The sequence below is a fragment of the Anser anser genome (genome assembly GCF_964211835.1).
Source record: "Anser anser genome assembly, chromosome: 1".
NCBI classification, from domain to species: Eukaryota; Metazoa; Chordata; class Aves; order Anseriformes; family Anatidae; genus Anser; species Anser anser.
Window position 1 is genome coordinate 197548146 of NC_139720.1, and position 24662 is coordinate 197572807.

General features: G+C 41.0%; 1 protein-coding gene across 1 annotated transcript in view; it reads left to right on the top strand.

The window, feature by feature from the left end:
• The window catches only part of LOC310884353 (uncharacterized protein), a 50531-nt gene extending 46319 nt beyond the window's left edge, over positions 1 to 4212 (top strand). The window contains exons 25-30 of the mRNA XM_083806036.1: positions 762 to 923; positions 1042 to 1165; positions 1891 to 2021; positions 2272 to 2431; positions 3631 to 3734; positions 3963 to 4212. Of these exons, the coding sequence (XP_083662162.1) occupies positions 762 to 923; positions 1042 to 1165; positions 1891 to 2021; positions 2272 to 2431; positions 3631 to 3734; positions 3963 to 4063 (782 nt within the window). The 3' untranslated portion in view covers positions 4064 to 4212. The remainder of the gene's footprint in view (positions 1 to 761; positions 924 to 1041; positions 1166 to 1890; positions 2022 to 2271; positions 2432 to 3630; positions 3735 to 3962) is intronic.
• Positions 4213 to 24662: the final 20450 nt, after the last annotated feature.

Sequence of the window (24662 nt, forward strand, 5' to 3'; positions counted from 1 at the left end):
TGTGATCTTCACTGTTGATATTGCTGGCTCACGGACAGCAGAGCAGATGATTGTTCTTTCCTAATTCAGAAAGGCATTTTACTTGGAGGGATGCACGTAATTAACTGCACTTTGAAAGAAATCCTATTTTTTATCTGTTTACTGTGTTAACATTTCACTGGAAATAAGCATGCATAAGCATAATATTTTTTAAAGATTTTTTATTTGACAAGGCTATAGAAAAGCCATATGCTTAAAATTTTTATTGATAAAAAGGTAAACCATCCAGGTAAAATTATATTTTTCTTTACCTATTCATGACCTCACCTTTCTTACCCAGGTTTGTGGGAGGTGTGGGGAGCTGACAAACAATGACAACTTGGTACCTCAACTGTGCACAGAGTGTACCCTCTTCTCCTTTCCCTGGAGAGCTGTTAGTTTGACATGACTCACTATCTAATCGGCTCTAGTTCAGCTGGGAAACCCTGTCAGGACATTCCTCAGGGCTGCACCCACACTCACCCCCAGACAGCTACTCATGCCACACATGTACTTTCAGTAGGTAACAAAAAGAACAGCAGGAAAGAGGGCCAAGAGTCACGTCCTTCTAATGGTGGAAGAACACAACCTACCTATATAAAATGTAGGTACATGTATATGCATACCCTAGTGAATTACGGTATATTGTATGGAAACCATCACAGCATTAGCCCTGGTGTGCTCAGAATGTATTACCCATTTGCAGACCAAAAGTAGACTGATCTCTATATCCATTTCCTAAGGATTCAATTTGTTCCTTGTTGCTGCTCATGAGTTTGGCCACGCACTGGGTCTCTCTCATTCTAACGACCAGAGAGCCTTGATGTTCCCCAATTACGCCTACGTCAGCCCCAGCGAATTTCCTCTCTCTCCAGATGACATAAGTGGCATTCAGTCCATTTACGGTGAGTAAAATCTACTGCTTAAAAAATAATAAAAATAAATAAAATAAAAAAAATCCATTCATACATGAAAAACTTAATGTTTCTACAAATGTGGTGGATTCTAAAATGTCTCCCTTAGGTTCTCCAACAAAAATCCCAGATAAAAGCCCACCCATTCCTACATCACCTAAAACCTGTGGCTCCCAGATATCTTTTGATGCTATAACTACACTCCGACGAGAAATCATGTTTCTAAAGGGCAGGTAAATATTGATATGACGATTGACTCTGTGAAGTTTGTGTTTTAGACTGAATACTCTGGTGGTTAGCATGACCATGATTATGGGATTTATAATGAGACAGATGGATAGATTTCAGAATCAATTGTTCACAGAAACAAAACTGTCAGCAGATAGGAGTTATATTAATATTTTTACAGGATCCCCTGACAAAATAGGCTGATTCTTATTTTCAGAAAAAAACTTGGCCCCAGTAAAGTTTTATTCCCAAAAGTATAGATGGTTACAACAAGCAGTGAAATGAATAATTGCTGCAACCAATTCCAAATAAATTAGTATGCTCTACAATACAGTTGAACCATTATCTCTTCCAGTTACCTATGCAAGCCCTAAGTCTTGTATTTGGGTATACAAAGAATAGCCAGTCAGGCTCCCCTGGGACCCTATACCTCTCATATTACACAGTACAACAGCAATCTGAATTCGGTACTTGCTTGTAGGTGATATTATTAATCAATCAATACCATGATAATTACCAATGAGGGTAATTCCACAAAGAAGTCAGGAAAAAAAAAAAAAAAAAGCCCTATTTCCCACAGAGGGGAGTTTTCCTTTCTGACACATCAACCCAGGTAGTTCCACTGACAAGAAAGAACTTGTAAGTCACGATGCTGTTCACATTCTTGTGCATATATAGAAACGTCTGTGGTTTATTATTTACTACAAAAATTGTTTCATATTTTAATCAGACACTTGTGGCGAGTCTATCCTGATAACTCAGAAGTTGAACTTGAATTAATTTCTGCCTTCTGGCCAACTCTGCCATCTGGTATTCAAGCAGCATATGAGAACATGAAAGATCAGATCCTATTTTTCAAAGGTGAAGTATGAGATTTTCTTTAAATTTTTCTTACCTTTAGTTTTGAAGGAAAATGAGGGAAGAAGGGTAGCTATATGTGCATGAAATTCACTTTTCAAATTAAAATAAATAAATAGATAAATAAATAAATAACACTAAGGGTCTTTCATCTAGTTTTCCTACAACCTACACTGAGAAAGTATGTTTTTCTTTCATTTAGTTTCCCAAAATCAATGGTAAAACTTTACCTTTTTTTTTTTTTTTTTCATAGGCAATAAGTTCTGGGTTATCAGCGGATATCAGGTGTTGCTTGGTTATCCAAAGAACATCAACACACTGGGCTTTCCTAAAGGTGTTAAGAAAATTGATGCAGCTGTTTGTAATAAAAATACAGGGAAGACAGACTTTTTCATAGGCGACAAGTACTGGAGGTATGAAAAAGAGACAAATATTTTGTTATGATTGACTCCAATATAATCTGTATGCAATTAAAATTGCACATTAGACATTTATAGAACATTAGGTAACACATAGAAATGTCTTTTTGACTCTTGCAGAGAGAATAATATAGCTTTGACTTTTGAGAGTTTAATGGTGTGCTAAAACAGCCATTTAAGATAAGAACTCATTTTGATGCATTATACCCAGAAGCTGAAAAAGTTCCTGCATGTAGACTATTTTTACAAACAAACAAACAATTATCTCTAGAAAATAAAGAAATGAGAGAGAGCCTATTTCAGCAGAAGGCTGGCTGGGACAGCTTGTACAAGATTTCTGTGATTTCTGAAAAGTCCTAGATTATTTTACCTCTTTCAGAAAGGTACCAATCACAGTTCATTTCCCTTCCTTTGGCTGATTAACATTAGATTTACAATGTGCTTCTTTTAAATCCTATTCACTATCTGTACGAATGATTCCCTATTCTTGAACACTAGGCAAACAGAACTAAAAAGTCAGCTTTGAGAAGCTGATCGAGTCCTCCTGTGTGCAAGGGTAACTGATGCAAAGGCTTCTGCAGGCAACCAGGAGCATGTATGGGTCAAATACACTTTGTTATGACTATTTGTGGGGCTACTAGTGAGACATGCAGTGTCAGCTGGATTTTTGGCCGCATGTGGTTTCCTGCCCTTTGTTTTTTATAGTTTTGTAAAGAATGTTCACAATATCTTGCACTGCTATTTTACTGCCTTGGTCACAAGACAAAGGCATGTAAGAAAACCACAGCATGGATTTCTTACCTAGTAACACCCATTCTCTTAGTCTCAAATCCTTGTGAAAGGTATTTCTTGTATCCAACAAGAAGTAAAACAAAGGTTTGCTTGTTTACTTGTTTTTTTCCTCAAATTCTTCAAAAATTTGTTTCCTCAGATCTTCAAGAACCTTAGTTCCTCCTTTCATCCCTCAAATTCAGTCCCATCTTATAAAAATTGTCCCAACTTGATTTGACCTGAAGTCAGTTTCCTCCCTTCTATGTACAACATTATATCAGAGTCTAAGAGGAGTATAAAATTCATGTAAAAAAATTGTGCAGTCACTATAGAGATGGTGAATACCATTCAGCAACTGCTTCATTCTTTGCAGAACTGGTGTCTAAATTCTGTAAAGCTACGTCTCCTTTTATATGATTTAGGTATGATGAACACAGCCAGTCCATGGAGAAGGGTTATCCTAGACGGACAGTCAATGACTTTCCAGGAATTAGCCAGAAGGTTGATGCTGTTTTCCAACATAAAGGTAAATGAAACGAGCTTGGGCTTTTAAGTAAAATCAGTTTACTTTTAAAGAGCACACATTCTGGAGTTATTATTGATGTCGTTATTGGTGTATTCTGCAAAAGATAGAACTGAACAGATGCTCTTCTGTGTGCACAAAGATGGTGTTATGTTGGACATGTATGACACTATGTTAGAATGAAGCTACTTCTTGTTCGCATAATTTAATGTCTTACTTTTTTGTTTCTAGGATTCTTCTACTTCTTCCATGGATCAAGGCAGTGGGAGTTTGACCCTACTGCTAAAAAAGTTATCCGTGAAATGAAGAGTAACAGCTGGTTTAACTGTTAATATCATTAAACTTTCTTATACATAACAAATGAGAATAAAGTCATTCTAGATTTCTCAAAGGCTGTTCATGTATACACTGCTATATGGCAGAAGCAATGGGACTACTTTTCATATATGTTTACTATTTTAATAAACTGGTATGTAAGCTCTTACTGTTCCCCTCATTAAGTGCAAAATGTACAACATAATTTATTGTTTTATACTTGGGGAGGAGGGGGGACAAATCATGTGGAAATAAATAGTTCTAAGTTTGAAGTCAAATATTCTCTTATTCATCTCTTGAAGCCATTTTATATTTCTAAGACGGTGTGAAAGACTACATATTAATGTGCCAGCTCTAGTTTTCAGATATTCTTCCAACTTAGGATATTTATATTTTCCTTTTGTCCCCAAACATCTTCAAGAACCAGGCTTTTTATTACTTGTTTATTCTTCTGTCTCATCTCCTGTCTTCTCTTGTCCTGTTCTTTGGCTATTGAAACCTTGTTCCTTTCCCATCAAATCAATATTGTGCCACAAAAATGACCTCCCTGTCCCGGTGTCCAAATATATTTACTCACCCTGATATGTTTTCCCAGCATATCAATTACCATTTCATCAGCGGCTGTTTGGGACCAATTCACAAATCTTTGTGGATCTACTAATGACATCCTTCACAAATCAGACCTGTCCTAATCAAGAAATATACTCATTTACCATGTCATAGTGCTCAACCTTTGCTCTGCTAGTACAGTACATGTGCTCCAAGTACAAAATGCATTATTACATGCTGTCACTGTACACAGGGCAGACTCCCCACAAAACCAAACCAAAACTATAAACTCACAGTCATATCCTCTTCAAGTATTTCCTTTACATTTAATTTTGGAAAGAGGCCCAGAACAAATTGCCAAATGCTTGGCTATATCATGTGCACAGCTGGATATATCTGAGAATATGGTCTCATTAGTATTGGCTTGTCCTCCTGCTCCCTAGTTCTCATATGTCTGACTGTTTTACACACCTATTCTGTGTTCAAGTAAAAAGTTTCTTTTTGCTATGTGTTTTTACAGTGCCAGGTGCAACAATGCAATGATTGCAACCTGAACCTTACCTACTCAATTTGGTGTAAAGGGTGCTGTCATTATGTTGCTGCTATTATTATGAGAGCCCCTCTGGCTTGTTTTCCACCAGGAAATCAAAAGAGAGGCTCAGATATGCTGTCTTACTGATCTACAAAGGTAGTTAAGGTGAACAGCAGCATACTCTATAACCCTAACAAAATTTAAACATAAAGTGGAGTAAAATGGTAGATGCTTGAGTGAGATTCATCTCACAACTTTAGCTTTCTATCTCTCTGTATACTTACTCTACATGAATTAGGGAAGATCCCTGTACAGAAAGAAGAGGGAAGTTCTCCACAATGTTACTCATCTCATTCAAAGACTGTCCAAGGGCAAATCAGTACCTCCACCCCCTGGAGAAAGCGTCTCTTTGCAGAGGCAAGCCAGTCTACTCAATTAGAGTAGCTAAGTTTTCAGACAGCCAACGTTTATTAAGTGTGTTGAAAAGACTAGTGTCTTTGCTGGTATATTTTAGTTTTTATGGGATCCAAAACAGAAGGACATGCTATTTTTATCCTCTCTGATGTTCACTTTCTGGTGAGATAAATCATCAGCTTTTAATATGACCACAAACCAATGTTAAAGTTGAAGGCACCTGCTTGGACCACCACTACCTGTGGAGTGGCCACAATAGACAGGAGCAGAACACACTGGAAGCAGGCAGGATGGAGATGGTTCCCTGCCTGTTCCTCTGTCCTAGTCTGCTTAAACTCTTCTCCACATAATACAGATGACAACTGTCTAGAAAGCACAGCTGAACATCATGTTCACAGAAGCTGCCAAGCCAGTTACACCTAAATGTTTTTACTCAGAGGCAAGTTTATTCTTTCATACACTCTCTGCTTGGTGTGTAACACAATCGTAATCTAAACTGCAAGGAACGTTTAATCATTGAGTCATCAAGGAGGTTACTCAGTGCTTTACAGTACTTGGGCAAGTTCCTCTACTTCACATACATAAACAAACATGAGTATCTGTACTCCCTTCTTTTCTCAGGTGTTTCATTGTTTCGCAACTTGAATAACTTGTCTCGAGAAAAGTTAATTTTTAACAGAAAAATGCTCTTAATGCTTTCTGACTGGCAGCTTTGGCATTATGTTAAACCAACACAGGGTGCATGTTCATAGGTCACCTGCAAAAATAAATAAAACAATGAGTATTGTTTTTCCTGTATTTGCAAAGAAGGTCTGAAAAGTCACACCCAACACAAAAGGGCTTGACTTTTGCTTAGTGATAACAGCATGGCCACACTGTTTTCCCTCTTCATGCATTGTTTCTTCGGTGAAAAACCAATTGGAATAGGATCATCACAGCAGAAATCCAGTAAGTGATGAGTGCTCACTGGTCATCCTTTCCCCTCAGTCTCTGCCAGGAGCCTAGCTAATGTGGGATTTAATGTGGGATTATGTCTTGTACCTCATTGCAGCCTCCCACCCTCCCACAGCCCTTGAGAGCTTCAAACAGCACCTCCCCAGCACTCTCTTACACCATCTATAACTCCTCATAATGCATGTAAATTTCTTACCACTTTCCCATACTGCGTTTAAGTTACCAGCTGGGTAATGCTGTGCGGTCATGGGCTGACCAGACAGCTGGCCCCACAGCCCAGGCAAGGAATCAATTATCTTCCTTCCCAACTCCAGTAACAGGGGTTTTCTCCTCTAGCCAGCTGCTATTTTCCACAAAACCCCTAGGAACTTCAGTGTCTTGGTTCAGCTTGGCTGAAGTTGGCCGGTACATTCAGCTGTTACTGTGGGAGCAGAGGGACACACAAACAGAAAACAGGATCCCACTTGGTCAGCCTGAAATAATTTTCTTAGTGTTTTCACTGAACATCCTTCTTGCTTTCCACTGCACATTTCTATTTGGTTTTGTAATGCTATATTCCCCCTGCCGTTGACCAGAGGAGTTTGGAAGGGTAGACAAGGCAAGGCAAAAAAGACACATGAAACCAAGGAGAAAGCTAACCCACACTTGTCTTTCCAGTTGCTTTGTATCACAAAGAAACCATGATAGATAGTTTCTTGTCCAATTTATATTTAATGCTTTTTTAACAGCTGTATTTTAAAAAGATTATAAGATGGTGATGATGAGACTGGATTAGGAAATGAGCAAATTATGCATCCTAATGCAATGTGTTGCTGAGACACACAAAGTGTCTGTGGTGGGTTATCCTGAAAAGTCCCTGCTCGTTTCTCTGCTTGCAAGAACCTGGATTCCCAGAATGTCTATGGAAGTGCTTTAGCTACCAATAGGGCTTAAAACCATTTCTTCCTCTTCCCTTTCAGATGAGCAGCCTATCCGCTGTGCTTTTGGGTGACAGGCAGATACCTCTGTCTTCCAAAAGCCTCAGGAAAACTCATCCTATGGGATGTAAGGATCTGGTGCCTTAAAAGCAGAGAAAAGATATGAATCAGAGCTTGTCTGTGAAGAAAGAACTTGTCATTACCTGTATGTGCATAGGTCTTCCTTGCACTCAGTGGTAATTTCATGCCTTTTGCTGTTAATTGCTCAAATTCTGATAACAGAAGAGGAAGCTGCAGGGACAGTATTTAAGCATTGAGAACCAACACACTTTTTGAAGAGCTTAATGAAATTAACCTTTTTGAACTCTGACACTTCAGCATGCCAGACCCATACCCAAAGCAGGGCACTGACACTCAGTACTGCCCTTGCAGGTACCAAGGGAGGATGCCAGCAAGAAAGGCAGATGAGCTGCAGGATGTGCCTGGTGCTACAGGTCTCTGGGGGCTACAAACAGAGGCAAAGACCCTTGCAGAATGACCACTCTTAATGACACACATCTCAGGGACACCGCCAAGCCTGTCCACTACACCGGCAGACAGGACCTGAAGGTTTGAGATGTGAATTCTGTGGTTCTGGCTGTGAGAAAGAGTTTTTCATGGTCTGCCTGCATTCTTTAATTAAAGCAGTTGATGGGGGGGTAGGGGAGCAGGAAGTGGCTGTGGGGGTTTCTCCTCATGCTTCATGTGCTTCGTGTGTTTTTGTGCCCTGCTACCTTTCTGTGTGTGACTAGACATTGGAGTGGACGAGTGTATGTGTGTGTGTGTGTGTGTGTCCCACAAAAGCTCCCAGCCCACAGGGCTGTGTGGGTCTGGGCAGCCTCTGTGGGGCTCCACAGGCCCAAATGGGACTAAAGGAGGAGGGCATCTCACCAGCTACATGGGAACACCTTTTGAGTATTTTGCAAAATATGCTGCTGGTAGGACTGTGGGCAATACACCTTCCTCACAACTGACCAATAGAAGCTTTAAAACCATCAGATGAAAAGTTATCACAGGCTGACAGAGAAAATGCTGATTGTTGCAATACGCTGGCGCTAAGAAGCTCACAGCGCAGGGCAAGGCAGGCGTCCCACGGCAGAAGCCCTCAGGGAGCTGTGGGCACTGACCGCCACCAGCGCCCAGGCCGCTCAGGGCTGGGCCAGGAGGTGCACGGCTGCCATCCAGTGGCCACTGCTGCTTCGGCATCTCCTGAGGGTTAGCAGCAGGTCCCTGGGGTGGATTCAGGGCCAGGGCCAGGGGCAGAGAAACGCGAGAGGCCGTGGGGATGTCCTCCAGCCCCACCGCCTGCCCACTGCAGGCCCCGCTGTGGTTGCCCGGCGTTTGATCCAGTCAGCGCAGCTCCTCAGGGGCTGACGTTACTTGTAATAGTACTAAGTAATATTTCATGTAAAGCAAGAAAACTCTGCAAGGAGAATGACAGATTTGATAACGAAAATGCTTTGTTAAATCTAATTAGTACCATAACTTCAAATCAAGTAAACTGAACGGTGTGTTTACCAAATTTCTGGTGATTCAAAAACGTGTATAAAATAATAGAGTACTAGAAACTATGCCCTGAAGGACTGAGTACCCTAAATTGTCATCAGGTACTACGGGAACTGGTAAAAAATGTTTTACTTTAGATTTAGAAAGTAACACTGATTAAGTTGAAAAATCAATATTTGAAAGTGAAGGTATTTTGTGTGGGGAAAAAAAAAAAAAAAAACAGACATGTTAAATGCCATTATTAAACAGAGCTTGGTAATAAAGGTGAAAAATACATAGTTTACAAACAGCACCGGAGAATATTTTTCAAACTATGCATGTATAGGTAGTACAAATACATATGCACTTTATTTCTAGCTATGTTTCAAACTATCTTCATTAATTTTATAAGTACTGCTTTTGATTTTCTCTCAAAAGTACAGAGGAAGTGATTTATAAAATGAATAGGTTATTTAGGGCATTATAGCTTAGGTTATTGTATTTTTTCAAGCACAGAGTATTTAATACTTCATACTACTGCAAACTGAATTACTGTGAACAAACCAAGCCCTTAGTACAAACGAAAGACACTTTGTTCAAAGAAGCAAGGAAAGTTTACACTGATCTTAGAAAAAGATCAAACTGCTACAGGCATGTTCTGGAGCAAAATGCTGTGAGTTAACAAATATAAAGTGTTTGTGTACAGAGTTTGTGTACAGACGTACAGAAAGGTCACACAGATGTGTATTTTAACTAGCATAGAATGTGGAAAGAGAATGATTACAATAAAAGAAGTCTTTCATTTCCAATAGTGATAAACTCTCTTCTTTTCCAGGATCACAATGCAGCCTGTGTAAAGCATTACAAGAGGACAGGCTTTAATTAGAGAAAAGGGCATGCCAAAATTCAAACACATATTTAAGTAACACTACTTCTGATATCTTTTGCTTTGTCAGAGTCCTAGTGGCAACATCTGTGTTCCTTATGACCATAGAGATGTACTGCCATAACAAAGCTCACACAAAGTGCGTCTATTCCTCAAGCAGTTGGCTGAACAAATGTGCCTTCAAACCAAAGTTCACGAACTGTTACAACTAAACAGGTTTGTTTGTTTATTTAATTATTTATCAGCTTAGACAAGCATCAAAATATGTTATATGTTATATTCAGAATTAAGTTACCAATTTCTGGTGCCCTGTGCAGAATTCTCCATATAGATAAAAAGAGGTAAATTGCAGTGCTAAGTTTCTATAAGAAAGTCTAGGAGGATGGTAGCAGCTGGACAGTAAGTACCTAGTGGACTCACAGGACTGAATTAACTTGTGGGAATATGTGGGAAAATACATCAAATCCTATACGTCAGTAGTGTGGACTATTTAGCAGTGCATGAAACAAGCCTGGACCCCACCATCCTTCTTCCCTGAGTGGTCCCCTCAAGTCTCATCCACATAGCTTATGCTCTCAATGCACTAACCCTTTTTTAAGGGATAAAAAAAGTCTCTGATTTTGAACAGGTTATTCGCAGGTGCAGATTATTGGAGGTCATAATTTTGAGAACCAATAAAAGGAAGATGGCTAAATAAACTGCTAATTGCACAAAGGAAAATACAGAGGTCACTATTTTCCCTATTTTTGATTATGTTGTGGGGTATTTCTGAACATCAGGAAACATTTATTGTGAAGGTAACTGAGCACTGGCACAGGTTGCCCAGAGAGGCTGTGAAGTCTCCCTCCTTGTAGACGTTGAAAAGTCCTCTGGCGATGGTGCTGGGTGAACTGCCCTAGGTGTCCCTGCTTGACCAGGGAGTTGGACCAGATGACCTCCACAGGTCTCTTCCAAGCCTCAGCCATTCTGTGAGTCTGTGATATTTTTGCATACACATATTTCTGTAAGAACTTGTTTAGATTGTGAAGACTAAGTTCTGATAATTAATTTCCACCAATATTCTTATGTCTGAGTGTCCTACTGGCTGGTTCTGAGACTTCAAAGATGCCTAGTCATAAGGCAAATGTTAGTTTCTGCACTTTGGGGTGAGTTTGACCACCATGACATCAACCTTAAAGCTTTAAAATAAGTGTGGAAGGAAGATAAGGATATCCATAAGAAAGGATACTGAACTTTGACTGAGAACATAGTGGCAATGGACAAGAATAAGGATGGTATCTCTTACAGCATCTGCTTGGGATGGGGCACAAGGGAACTATAGATTTTAATAAACTGGGATGAATATGCCTAGAAAGGCTGAATCTACATTAGCATTTTGGTTCAGAGAAGCAGTGTGGTTTTGAAGCCAACCTCCTTAACATCCTCACTTGCCATGCATGGTTTCAGCTTGCAGAGCAGTTTGGGGCCACAGAAATCAGATTCCTGGTGGAGGATGCTCTGCCACAGCTGCCCGTGCATTGACAGAGATATCAGGGTTTGAACCAAAGAATGGTCCTTTGGGCACTTTCCAAAAATATGGTCACAGGAAAGATCTTTAGCACCAGAAGGCAGTCCCAAGTCTCCTATGAATGCTTTGTCTGTGTGTAGCTAACAGTGGGAGTTATAAAACAGATGGATTTAGCCCTCTAGTAATGTTTCTATCAGCAGCAGTTATATAAGTGTAATTGTGCATGACTGGAATTGTGCTGAAATATTTTTGTGGTGTTCAAGGCAAACAGATGAGTACACAGTCTGGGCAGCTCTTCCTGACAAAAGTGTGTGTTTATGTTTGCTGGCGGTAACCACAATCGTCTAAATCAATATCATACATAAGCCTTCATTCAATTTTATTTGCTTAGAAATTGCAAAATCATTCAGTTTTTCAGCAACTCAACTGTGAAGTCTCTGACAGGAGTAAACATCTAGTGTAACACACAGGTGCTAAGAAGTTTAAAAAAAAAAAAAACAAATTGTGCAGGGAGGAGAAATAAAGAGAACCAAAGTCTGTGTGCCTAATTAGGGGGTGTAGCTACCCCACACAGGTAGCCTGCAGCTATCTGGAATCCCAAAGCTTCATTTCAGGGCCGTGCTTTGAAAGGTTATTCTCTATCCAAAAGTCCTAGGAACAATACTGAACTCTGTGTCATTATCCAAGTGTGGCAGTGCAAGCTGAATCCAACAGCTCTGCTGGAAAATCAAAGGATTGATCTCTTACACAAAAGGCAATGGTGCTGTAGAAAAGAGAAGTGAGCAGCCAAAATCTCTGTAAGAAACGTGACTGGGCATCCATGTGTTCCTTCCATGTTCTGCTGGCCATCCCCCGATCCCAGATTATCAGACATTTCTTTAGAAGTTATTACTGGGTCCAAGATGTCACCTACTTCTTTTGAGAGTCACATCCAGTCTACTTTGCTCTACAGCCTTACAACCCTACTCCTCACAGTGCTTTTACTTAAACATTTGTTATAGTTGGTGGATGGCTGACACCCTTGGCCTTTAGCAGTTCACAGAGTTCATACCCTGCCTAATTCATTACCAATCCCTTCTCTTTCTCAAGATTTGTGTGTCACTTATTACTATTTCCTTCCCAAGTGGTTTAGATCCATTTTCTGTTTTCCTTTGCAAACCAAACCCACGTTACTGGGAAAGCAGGAACATGACAAAGGAGGGCACTGAGGACTACTGCAGATGAGGACCTGAAGGTCTGTGGCAGAGAAAAGACATGGGAAACTAAACAGAGGCATTTATAGAAGGGGAGACCCATCTCAATTTCAGTGTAATAAAGATTTATTATTAGAAATACAAGAAGTACTTAAGAGAATAAAGCATACTGAACTATCACATGGAATAGTAACTTGATAACATATAGATTATCATTACTAAATATGGGTACATTAATTTTCATTTCTCTTTTTTATTAATTAGCAGAAAAAGGATAAAGTAAGCTGTATACAAATGGCCAATAAAGGGCTCATGAACTATGCAAGCCATCACACAGTCATGTGGAGGTGGAGACATGGTGCTCAAATTTTAGACCACTTCCATTTCAGTCCTGCTTAGAGAGCTGCTACTCCAGAAGCAAGTTTAACTGCCATAAACACTGAGAACTATCTATTGATGCTATTGAGTATCATGGTACTTAACTGGGGCATTAACAAATTTCTTGTTTTCAAACTTTAAAGAAGAAGACTAATGATACAGTAGAGAAGTCCCATTTTGATTCCTAGGAAGTGCTGAGATCTTTGCTTAGCTTGCCCTCTAATTATTAAACTGTTAAGTTAAAACAATATTGGAGGTCTATCATTTGGCCAAAATAACAACTGCCAACATGTTCTTCTAGAAATATGGAAAGCACAGAGACTGAGCTCTTTTTCTGCATTTCTTCTATACATCCTTGGGTCATAGAGTGGCCTCTTTGTTTATCTAGGCCTCAGACTAGATGGGATTCATGTCACTACTCTTAGATATTGCCCATGCACATGACTACATCTCAACAAGCTATCCTTGATTTCCTGCATTACCAATAAAGATAAATAACCATTTTTAGGAACTTCAGGATGAGATAGATTGCATCCTGTGAGTGCTTATTTCTTTAGCTCAGATGTAAAAGCATTCTCTTTAGATATCTACATTTCATCAGATGAATCCCACAGTGACCTGCATGGAATATACTGTTATGAGAGTTCAGAGAGTCTTGTTCCTTTTCAATAAGATTTTGTTCATACCAGAATTAGAAATAAACACATTTTGGTCTTTGGTCTGTGATAGGGATCTTATAAAGACAGTACCAATGCTTATAATAAAAGATCTAATTCCTGCAAAAATAACCTGTACTCTCTATGTGCTGGTAACTGCTCCATTTTCTTTGCTTTTAATGCTATGTTCACCCAACGTATTTTTAAATCAGCATTTCATACAGTGAAATGTGAAAATCATTCTATTTATTTCTGTGAATATGTTTATATGTCAATGAGCAATTTTTTATTATTATTATTTTCTTGGATTTTAGGACTATCTTGACAAGTATTAAACAAAAAAAAGGGAAGGCATCAGGCAGGGGAGATGACAGCAGCTGACATGCCCTTGACAAGGAAGCCTAGAGACATGTATGCCATTGCTTGGATGATTTAAATGGACAGTTACATTTTTTAATTTTTATCAATATTATCTGTTTATTAATCATATCTCTTATCTTCATTATTAATTCAGCACAACAACTTCATAGTGAGTGTCTATGAGTTCACCATAATGTACTTGGAATTACAGAAGGACTGTATTATAAAAAGGCAGAGCACAAATTCAGACTCAAGATTCTTTGTTTTAGTGAGAAATACAGAATTGCTACTATACCAGTAAGTACATTACATTAAGAAGACTGCACATTTTAAAACACAGATTGGATATCACTAAATAAAATGATCTTGTGATATGCTAATCACTAAAATTTTCCCTGGTATGACATTTCTAAACTTCTCTTGCTTTATATTTTATCTCATTACTATTACACATCACTGCCACTAGATGTCACATTACAAAATGGACACCTAGTCTCCACAAACGTGTGAATCTCGTTAATAGATTAATTGAAGGAAAGTATTGCACGTAAACATATAAGGGGAATGGCTGGGAAAGAAAGAAAGAAAGAAAGAAAGAAAGAAAGAAAGAAAGAAAGAAAGAAAGAAAGAAAGAAAGAAAGAAAGAAAGAAAGAAAGAAAGAAAGAAAGAAAGAAAGAAAGAAAGAAAGAAAGAAAGAAAAAGAAGAAAGAAAGAAAGAAAGAAAAAGAAAGAAAGAAAGAAAAAGAAAGAAAGAAAGAAAGAAAGAAAAAAAGAAAGAAAGAAAGAAAGAAAGAAAGAAAGAAAGAAAGAAAGAAAGAGAAAGAAAGAAAGAAAGAAAGAAAGAAAGAAAGAAAGAAAGAAAGAAAGAAAGAAAGAAAGAAAGAAAGAAAGAAAGAAAGAAAAAGAAAAAGAAAGAAAGAAAAAGAAAAAAGTAACTGTTGATCTTTAGCTTTTGGCAGTAGGAAATTATTGGTCTTCTAGGAAGACTCCACAGTTGCAACACAACGATACAGGAAAGCTCATGATGAAGTCACCTTTTTCATGGGTTATTACAATGCTTTTAAAGAATCTTTCAAAATGGATCCTGATTCTTTACTGGAACTCTTAGGCCTTACCACAATACTAACACTAAATAATGATAGAAAAAAAGAGACACATAACTTACCCAATGCAAATTAAAATCATATAAAAGAAAAAAAATAAGTCTAGATCCTTCAGTCATCATAGACTTGCCTATATTTAAAACTCAGCTGGCTCAATGCCCTTGCTTTTCAGCCCCATGCATGTTCACAACTAGGTTACAGTGATGAAATATTGTTCTATGTGTACATAAAAGCAGGTTGGCAAACTGGACACAATAAAGAAAAGATTTGGTACAACTTCTGTGCCATAACATGCGAGTTAATGAATACTCTCCAGAATAGGTTAAGGAACCTGACAAAAAAATCAGAGCTATGGAGACAGCCCTGGATCACATCCTGCTACCTAACAGAAGGACCAGCCTTGGGTTTTGAATCCTGCTTCACTGTCATCATGGTCACAGCTTCCCAGGACGAGAGCTAGAGATGGGTGGGACAGGAAAAAGGCAACGTTCTACATAAAAATACAAGCCAAAAATCTTCCCACTTTCACCAGAGAGAAAAATCTCTGTATTCTGTGATTATGTCAGCCTAATCTGGTTGTTCTATCCATTTTTACATTTACAAAAAATGTGCTTCTTAGAACATCATTTATGAGTATCTCGTGTAAACTGGAATTATGTAAATGAATTTAGATCACACTGAATGATACTAAATCACTGTAAAGTCTTTCAATCTGAAGAATGCAGGTTTTCAACTTTTTTTTGTCATTTTTCACATGGATTTTTCTACTACAGTTCAGGAAGGTCTGAGCAGCATGTACAAAAATTAATATTCTTGCAAACTTTCCCAACAGCATTTCAACACAACTGGAAGCCTAGGCATGGAAACACTCATGTGATATTCACTGAGAATTTACCACAATATAATAAATTCCTTCCCCTTTTGGCTACAAATGGACGTAGTCAGACCGGCTTCCCTTCCCTTAAATTTGTATCCTTGTCCACAATGCATGTTCTGCATAAACACTGGGACAGTTTTGTTTCACTGTGGTCCAAAATCTAAGGCTCTATTTTCTTTAACAATTGGGAAAAAATAATTCTCTTTCCTGTCCTACATCTCGAGTTGCCAGGCAGCATACACACATACAAAAAATAATAATATTAATAATAACTCTAGTCGCCTCTCATTAACATACATAGTGAACTGAGAAGCCACACAAAATCCTGTCTTTTGGGGTACTACTACACAGTAAAGAGCCTAAAAGCAGTCCTTTCTAAGCTAGAATTCTACCTAGTGATGGCTCGAGTTACCCTGAATGTCTCACAATGGCCCAGGCTGTTACAGGCAGTCTGGACCACACTGGAAGTTCCCAGGTGATCTTTGCTAAACCCCAGGACTTTCGATATTGAATCAATAGACTGAAATGAATCAAAGAGGACTATCCAAATTTCATGGCAACATCTGACATTCCCACTTAACTTCTAAAAATTAGTAGAAAGTGCCAATTCCTGGGGGGGGGGGTAGTAATTGGAATCACTGAGAAACACCATTAAACTCCTGTTATTTTTACAAAACAAATTGATTACACAACCTTATACTAAAGAAAAATAGGAAAATGTTCCCACTATCAGGAAAAAAAAAAAAAAGAAAAAAAAAACCCTTCTATTCTAGTTTCTGAATGCTTATCTTTGAGGAACTATACAGAAGAATGGAAGCCACGCTAATATATCTTTGTCATCATAGGGTAATGAAATATATTCCCAGACTATCATGCAGAGGTGGGTAAGGCCATGGAGATGGTGTCACAAGTGTGAAGTTATGAAGCAGTTATTATGATATCTTTTGATAGTAGAAGACCACAGCTGATATCAGTTTATCCCTTCCTAGCTAGAGAGGGAGATCCATGGAGCAGAATGCATATAACATTAAAATCATGAGTTAATTACTTGGAATGAGAAAAAGATTTTACATTGCCTCAGAACCACACTGTGATTCTACTTCATGACATTGCTCAGTCCTATCCCTTCAGATGAATGCTCTAAGTGGACATGAATCATTGTCTGTACTACTAGGGGTATGGATGACCTCTTTTCTAAATCTCATTCCCCTTCTCTTGAGTGTCTAAATAAATCCTTTTCACCAGACATTTTCAGTCTTTGTTCATGATCACAGCTCTGAAAAGGCACTTTCTCTCACTCTGTGCTTCCTAGGTTGCCGTTACATGTGCTTTCCTCCCCAGAAAAATGCACATCAGTACTCATTAAGGATATAGATTCTGAACCTGTGTGGCGTGTTTTTCTCTTTCTTCTATTATAATTTGCTAGATAATCAAGAGTCCTGTCCCTCTGATGGCCCACATGGGCCCTGGTTGCATGCTTTTGCCCCAGCTGAAGGACTGGGAGGGGGCACTCATATTGATAAAGCAGAGAAGTGGACCACTGGAACAAATGGTACATGGAAATAGCTTATAATTTTGCAGATTTAAGGACTACCTATGAACCAATCCTTGAAATTAGCATCCAGAAATCAGTCTGTTCCTGAGGTAGCTGGGGAAAAAGAAAGTGTAACTATGAGGGATGTCAGAGCAGTTTAAAAATGTGGAACTGTGAAACATGAAATCCAGCATTAGGAGATATATTTGAGATCAGTATGGAAAGTGAATACAATGTGAACAGACTGATAAACCTTAATCCCAAGCAAACTCACTGAAACGAGTATTATAAAATAAAAATCAGGCAGAGAGCAGAAGTCCCCCTGCGGCCCACGGGTCCCACACGGAGCAGATCTCCACGCTGCAGCCCGTGGAGGAGCCCCCGGTGGAGCAGGTGGATGTGGCCTGGAGGAGGCTGCGGCCCATGGAGAGCCCCCGCAGGAGCAGGCCCCGGGCCGGAGCTGCAGCCCGTGGAGAGGAGCCCACGCAGGAGCAGGGGGTCTGGGGGGAGCTGCCGCCCGTGGGGGACCCGTGCTGGAGCAGTTTGCTCCTGGGGGATGGACCCCGTGGTACGGAGCCATGGTGGTTTTACTTGGGTGGGCGGCCGAGCTCCACCACAACCACTCTCTCACTCCCCCTCCTCAAAGAGGAACAGGGAGAAAATACGATGAAAAGGGCTCAAGGGTTGAGATAAGGACGAAGAGATAGCACAGTAATTATAGTGACGGGCAAAACAGACTCAGCATAGGGAGATAGTAAGATTTTTTACCTATTACTAAAAAGCTAGAGAAATGAGAAACAAAGGACAGAAACCAAAAGCACCTTCCCCCCCATCCACCATCTTCCACCTCCTCCCCCCGAGCGGCGCAGGGGAATGGGGGAATAGGGGTTATGGTCAGTCTATAGCGCTTCTTTGCCACTGCTCCTTCTCGATCACTCTCGTCCCCTGTGCTGTGGGGTCTCTCCCATGGGATGCAGTCCTTGCTGAACTGATCCGGCGTGGGCTGCCCACAGGCAGCAGCTCTTCAAGAACTGCTCCAGATATGGGTCCGTACCACGGGGTCCATCCCTCAGGAGCGAACTGCTCCAACCTGGGTCCCCCATGGGCAGCAGCTCCTTCCAGGTTACCTGCTCCTGCGTGGTCTCTTCTCCACGGGCTACAGGTCTGGCCCGGAATCTGCTCCGGCAGGGGTCTTCCACATGCCGCAGCCTCTGTCGGTGCAGGTCCACCTGCTCCACTGTGGTCTCCTCCACAGGCTGCAGCGTGGAACCCTGCTCCACCGTGGTACTCCATGGGCTGCAGGGGGACAGCCTGCTTCACCATGGTCCTCACCACAGGCTCCAGGGGACTACTGCTCCGGCACCTGGAGCACCTCTCCTCCTCCTTCTTAACTGACCTTGGCGCCTGCAAGGCTGTTCCTCACTCCTCTCACTCTCCCAGCTGCTGTGTGGCACTGATTTTTTTTTTCCCTGTCTTAAATATGCTCTTGCAGAGGTGCAAAACAACATCGCTTATTGGCTTGGCTCTGGTCAGCAGTGGGGCCCTTAACAAACATGGGGCAGCTTCTAGATCCTTCTCACAGAAGCCACACCTACAGCCCCCAGGTACCAAAACCTTGCCACGTAAACCCACTAAATTCTTGAAGAGCTGCAGCCTGTGGGCAGCCCCCCAGGCTCAGTTCGGGAAGGACGGCATCCCGTGGGAGGGACCCCACGGGGAGCAGGGGCAGAGAGGGACCGTGAGGGAGCGGCGGAGACGAAGCGTCAGGGACTGACCGCAGCCCCCATTCCCCACTCCCCTGTGCCACACAGGGGGAGGAGGTAGAAGAGGGTGGATGAGTGGAAAGTTTTTTTAGTTTGCTTTTAGTTCTCACTAGTCTGCTAACAATTAATAAATTAGATTTATCTCCCAATTTTGCATCTGTTTTGCCTGTGACAGTAGCTGGTTAGTGCTCTCCCTGTCCTTGTCTCAACCTGTGAACATTTTTTCATGGTAGTTTATCCCCCTCTTTTGAGGAGGGGGAGTGAGAGTGTGGCATGGCAGAGCACAGCTGCCCATCAGTGTGAAAACACCACATAGATCAGTGCTAAAACATTTATCAGCTTATAGAGTTGAGGAGAAACAGAAATGTCCAGAAATGTCTGTGGGACATACTAGATTTTTATCCAAATTAAAGTAAATTAAGTAGTGCCAGAGAAGTGATAATCTATACTTTTAATTTATTAACTTGGTCCCTGGCACAGCTTTGCCCTGAACAACCTAACATTTGGGCATGATTCAGGAGTCAGTATAGTTCAGGGAAACTCCTCAGGAAGTAATCTGCTGTTCTGAAAGATAATTTTAGATAAGTGGACGGTGGTTCCAGGCCTGTTACTTTGATTAGTATAGCAGTAGTCTGTGATTGCTTTTTGCACATTGATAGCTTGCCACACTCATGTGGATATTAGCATGATGTATCCGACCCTTCTTTCGTGTTTATACCATCAGGTTTTGTTCCCATCCTGTAAGTAGTCTGTCATTCACCTGGGACTTACCTGGTACTTTTCCCTTCTCTGAAGGCCCAGGTTTTAATAACCTATTTTGGGGAGTTGGAAAAGAAAAACCAGACTCTCAAAAGTCAGAGGTCCAACCTTAAAACCTTATACAAAACTGTAAAAGATGTTTGTTTTTCTGGATATTCCATTGCTTCGTACCTGATGTTTTGATAGCACAGCCTGTCGTTCATCTTAGTCCCGTTTGGATGAGTTAGCTCAATTGTACACCTGAAATCTACTACTATGGGATGTTCTGTTCAATTTCTGATAACTTTTTGTCCAACCATGCTCAATAAACCCCTTCCCTATAAGTCAGACCCGACACTGATGTCTTCTGTTTCGGTGTCACTTGGGTGCTAGTCAAAACAACCAACATTAAATATATCCAAAACATCTGACAAGACTCTGTCTGCAGAACTCTCTGCCAAGCCTCAGGCTCCTCAAAGGTCTGGACTATCTTTTTCCCAGTCTGCCCCAGAGGCAGATTGGGCAGCTTTCATCTGTCTGATTCCAGCATCCATATAAATTGTCTCATCTGAAGGAATTAGGAGCCTAATCCTACCTCGTTTCCTTCCTTGTGTCCTTCAGTTTACCAGACAGACCTGACTCCAGTCATAGATCACTGACCCAAGTGAAAGCATTTGCAAAGGCAAAAACATCACCACTTGCACAGATTTCAAGTATCTCCTCTGAATTTCTAGGAATATTGTTGCATTCCTGGGAAAAGAAATTCTCTTCCTCAGAGATGGGAAAGGTTTACACGCTCTTTGTCATCCAGTGTGTTATTTCTGACTCAAGAAATGTTTCTAGATAGTCGGTACAGCTTTGTTTGTTTTTTCACAGTTTTTCAATGTCTTTTTTAGTTTCATTTTTGAATAGCTGAAACCTGAGTTTCTTTGTTGGCAATAAGCTTCTGAAAGACAAGAAAAATGTATGCTTTCCAGGGGGGAGGGGGACGGACAACGGGATGGGATGGGATGGGACACTGCCTTCTAAGGATTCCAATATCTTCTCTATAAAAACATTCTGAGAGATAATGGGATCTGAGCTATGGGACAAGTGAACCTTCTTGATTATAAGATGTGTGGAAGCACACAGTTCGACCTGGAATTGTTAGCTCCAGAGCAGACACTACAGAGGCTGCAGAGGGTGAAGGCAGATGCATGCCCTTTCTGCAAGGGCTTTAATCAAATTATCACTTTGAAAAGGGCTGAAAATGGTTGCTTGGATCCATTCCAGCCCCAAGTTTACAACAGAAATGACAAACTCTGATTCATCAGCTGAGCTGGGACAACTTCTCCTTTGCTGGCCTGCCACTTCAGCTGGTGTGCTGGTGCAAAGCCAGGGATCAAGGGGACCAAGAACATCTTCTACAAAAAAAAAAGTGAAGTTCTTTCAGATAACGATTAATCAGCAGTCTACTACTATTTTGGAATGACAGCTCACTGGAATACTATATACTACAGCCAAAATTCACCACAGCCTACCATGAGCTGGCAGGGAGTCAGGCAGGATTTCATTGGACTTGTGCCTTAATAGCAGCTTGCTATAAATAAAGATTGTCAGCAAAATACTCTTTTTTGAGAACATGTAATGGTGCCATGAAAAACAGTTTCAGAAAATAAAGAAAACTTCCTAAAATAAAAAGTAATTTAATATTAAAAAAAAATAAAAAGTAATAAAAAGTAATTTAGTATTACTTTTTATTTCATCTTTTCTTCAGGAAACTGAAAAATGCCCCAGATTTCATAAATTGGTTGCCATATCCTTTGTGGCCTGTGAGTCATTGCCTAGATCTGTAGAAGGAAGAAATTCAAAAAAAACACGGCTTTTACTACCATTCAGTCTCTCATTCTGAGGTTCATGAAGGAGATACCGCCTGTGAAAACACCTGACAGACAAGAAGCTATATGACTAATGCATTAATCAGTGCTGGGGAGAGATTTCCAGTTACAGATAAAACCAATATTACCAGATAAAAGAGAAATCATAGGACTGATATGGTGAGGTACTAAATTGAAGCATGTAAGACAGCATTTCAAAAGGAGCCTACAAGCTAAGGCTACATCTATAGCAGGAAGTCAAATACACTTGGGAGCATTCTCTGACATGGGGGCCAACGGACATGAAATTGCTCATGCCCACCATTTAACTCGCTCACTCTCTGAAATAGGTTGGATACATCCAAACCAGTTATTGGGAATGGTCCCTGATGCATGACATATACCGAGTAGTTCCTGAGAATTATTCAGAGGATTGGGATGAAATGGCTGAGAGAGAGGCTGTATGGCTGAGAGGTTGATGCCAGAGCAGGAATTTTGTTGGGTTTTTTTGGACCGTGGGACAGTTTACTCAGCACCTGGCCTGATGGCTGCAGATGGAGCCTACCTGTCTCAAAGAGGGAAACGAATCCTAGCCCAGGAGCAGGCAGGGCTTGTCGGGAGGGCTTTAAACTAGATACAAAGGGGGACAGGAATGAAATGAGGCTCGATAGAGATGAGCCTGGGGGAGCAATGCCAGGGTTGGGGGAGGTCAATGGTGCAATGGAAGTTCATCTACACCAATACACACAGCATAGGTAACAAACAGGAGGAGCTGGAAGCCATTGTGTGGCAGGCAACCTACAACTTAGTCTCCTCCTGTACTCATCTCTGGTGAGGTTGCACCTCGAGTACTGTGTTCAGCTTTGAGCCCCTCGCTACAAGAAGGACATCGAGGCCCTGGAGTGTGTCCAGAGAAGGGCTATGAAGCTGGTGAAGGGCCTGGAACACAAGTCCTGTGAGGAGCAGCTGAGGGAACTGGGGTTGTTTAGTCTGGAGAAGAGGCTCAGGGGAGACCTTATTGCTCTCTACAACTACCTGAAAAGAAGTGGTGGGGAGCTGGAGGTTGGCCTCTTCTTGCAGATAACTGGTGATAGGACTAGAGGGAATGGCCTCAAGTTGCGCCAGGGGAGGTTTAGGTTGGAAATTAGGAAACATTTCTTCTCAGAAAGACTAGTCAGGCATTGGGATGGGTTGCCCAGGAAAGTGGTGGTGCCACTGTCTCTGGGAATGTTTAAGGAGAGGTTGGATGTGATACTTAGGGATATGGTTTTGTGGGTGATATTGGTGGTAGGGGGATGGCTGGTCTTTTCCAACCTCAATGATTCTATGAAACCACCCAGGAGCCACTCCAGAAATATAGCAGTACATTGGATTGAGATCTTTTGTCCTGGAAATGCTTTTCAGTACCACAAAATTTACCATCCATAGCCTGAGCATCCACCCATCTCTCTCAAACTTCCTCTAACACCAGGCTCACAGATGCCGGTGTAGTGGCTTCCAGTGAGGCCAAATACAAAATTCTCTCTGTTCTTCTTGCCTTATCTCTTTCCTTTTAATTTTATGCCCATTTAATTAGTTTCCATTTATTTTTATTCTTGGCAGTGTGAGAAGAGAAATTAGATGACTCTGACAAGAATTTCAATCAGAGTGGCAGCTGCTGCAACCATTTCACAAGAGACAACATAACATGTGGCTCATAGGAAGCCACAAGACCGCAATAAAAAGGAAAGAAGTTATAAAGCAGGATATGCTTTGGAGACTGTTACTGTTCATTCAAACAAATGTGAAACACATTGGTCTAGTGGAAGGATAAACAGACACAAGATTACCTTGGAGAGCTGGCAGAGTAAACAGAATCTTTTTCGACATGCATACTTTCACACACAGATGAATATATGCATATATATATATGTATGCATACATTTAATTGCATAGGCCTATTTATGTATGTATATGTAGGTGTGTAGGCATATATGTGTGGGATTTGCTGTTCCACCTGGATCCATACTAGTCCATGGGTCCGGATGGGATTCATCCCAGGGTGCTTAAAGAGCTGGCTGACGTCATCGCGGGACCTCTCTCAATTATTTTTCAACAATCTTGGGAATCTGGAGAGGTCCCAGTAGACTGGAAGCTGGCAAATGTTGTGCCAATTTTCAAGAAGGGCCTGTCTGTCTCACGCCAGTGCCTGGTAAAATTATGGAGAGGATGATCGTTGAAGTTATTGAAGCGCACCCGGGGGACAATGCAGTCATTGGTCCCAGCCAACATGGGTTGGTGAGGGGTAGGTCCTGCCTGACAAATTTGATTTCCTTTTATGATAAGATCACCCATCTAGCTGATCAAGGGAAACCAGCTGATGTGATCTTTTTGGATTTCAGCAAAGCTTTTGACACAGCATACAACTTAAAAAAAACATCATACAACGGGTGAGCAATTGGCTGACGGGCAGGGCTCAAAGGGTTGTGGTAAATGGGGCCACATCTGGCTGGCGGATGTCACTAGTGGGGTCCCTCAAGGCTCCATTGTAGGGCCAGTTCTCCTCAATGTTTTTATAAATGATTTGGATGTAGGACTAGAAGGTGTTTTGAGCAAATTTGCCGACGACACCAAACTTGGAGGAGTTGTGGACTTGGATGAGGGTGGAAAGACCTTGCAGAGAGATCTGGACAGATTGGAGAGCTGGGCAATCACCAACCACATGAAGTTTAATAAAAGTAAGTGCCGGGTCCTGCACCTGGGATGGGGCAACCCTGGCTATCCGTACAGACTGGGCGACGAGACGCTGGAGAGCAGCCCCACAGAGAGGGATCGAGGGGTTGTGGTTGACAGCAAGTTGAATATGAGCCAGCAGTGCACTCTGGCAGCCAGGAG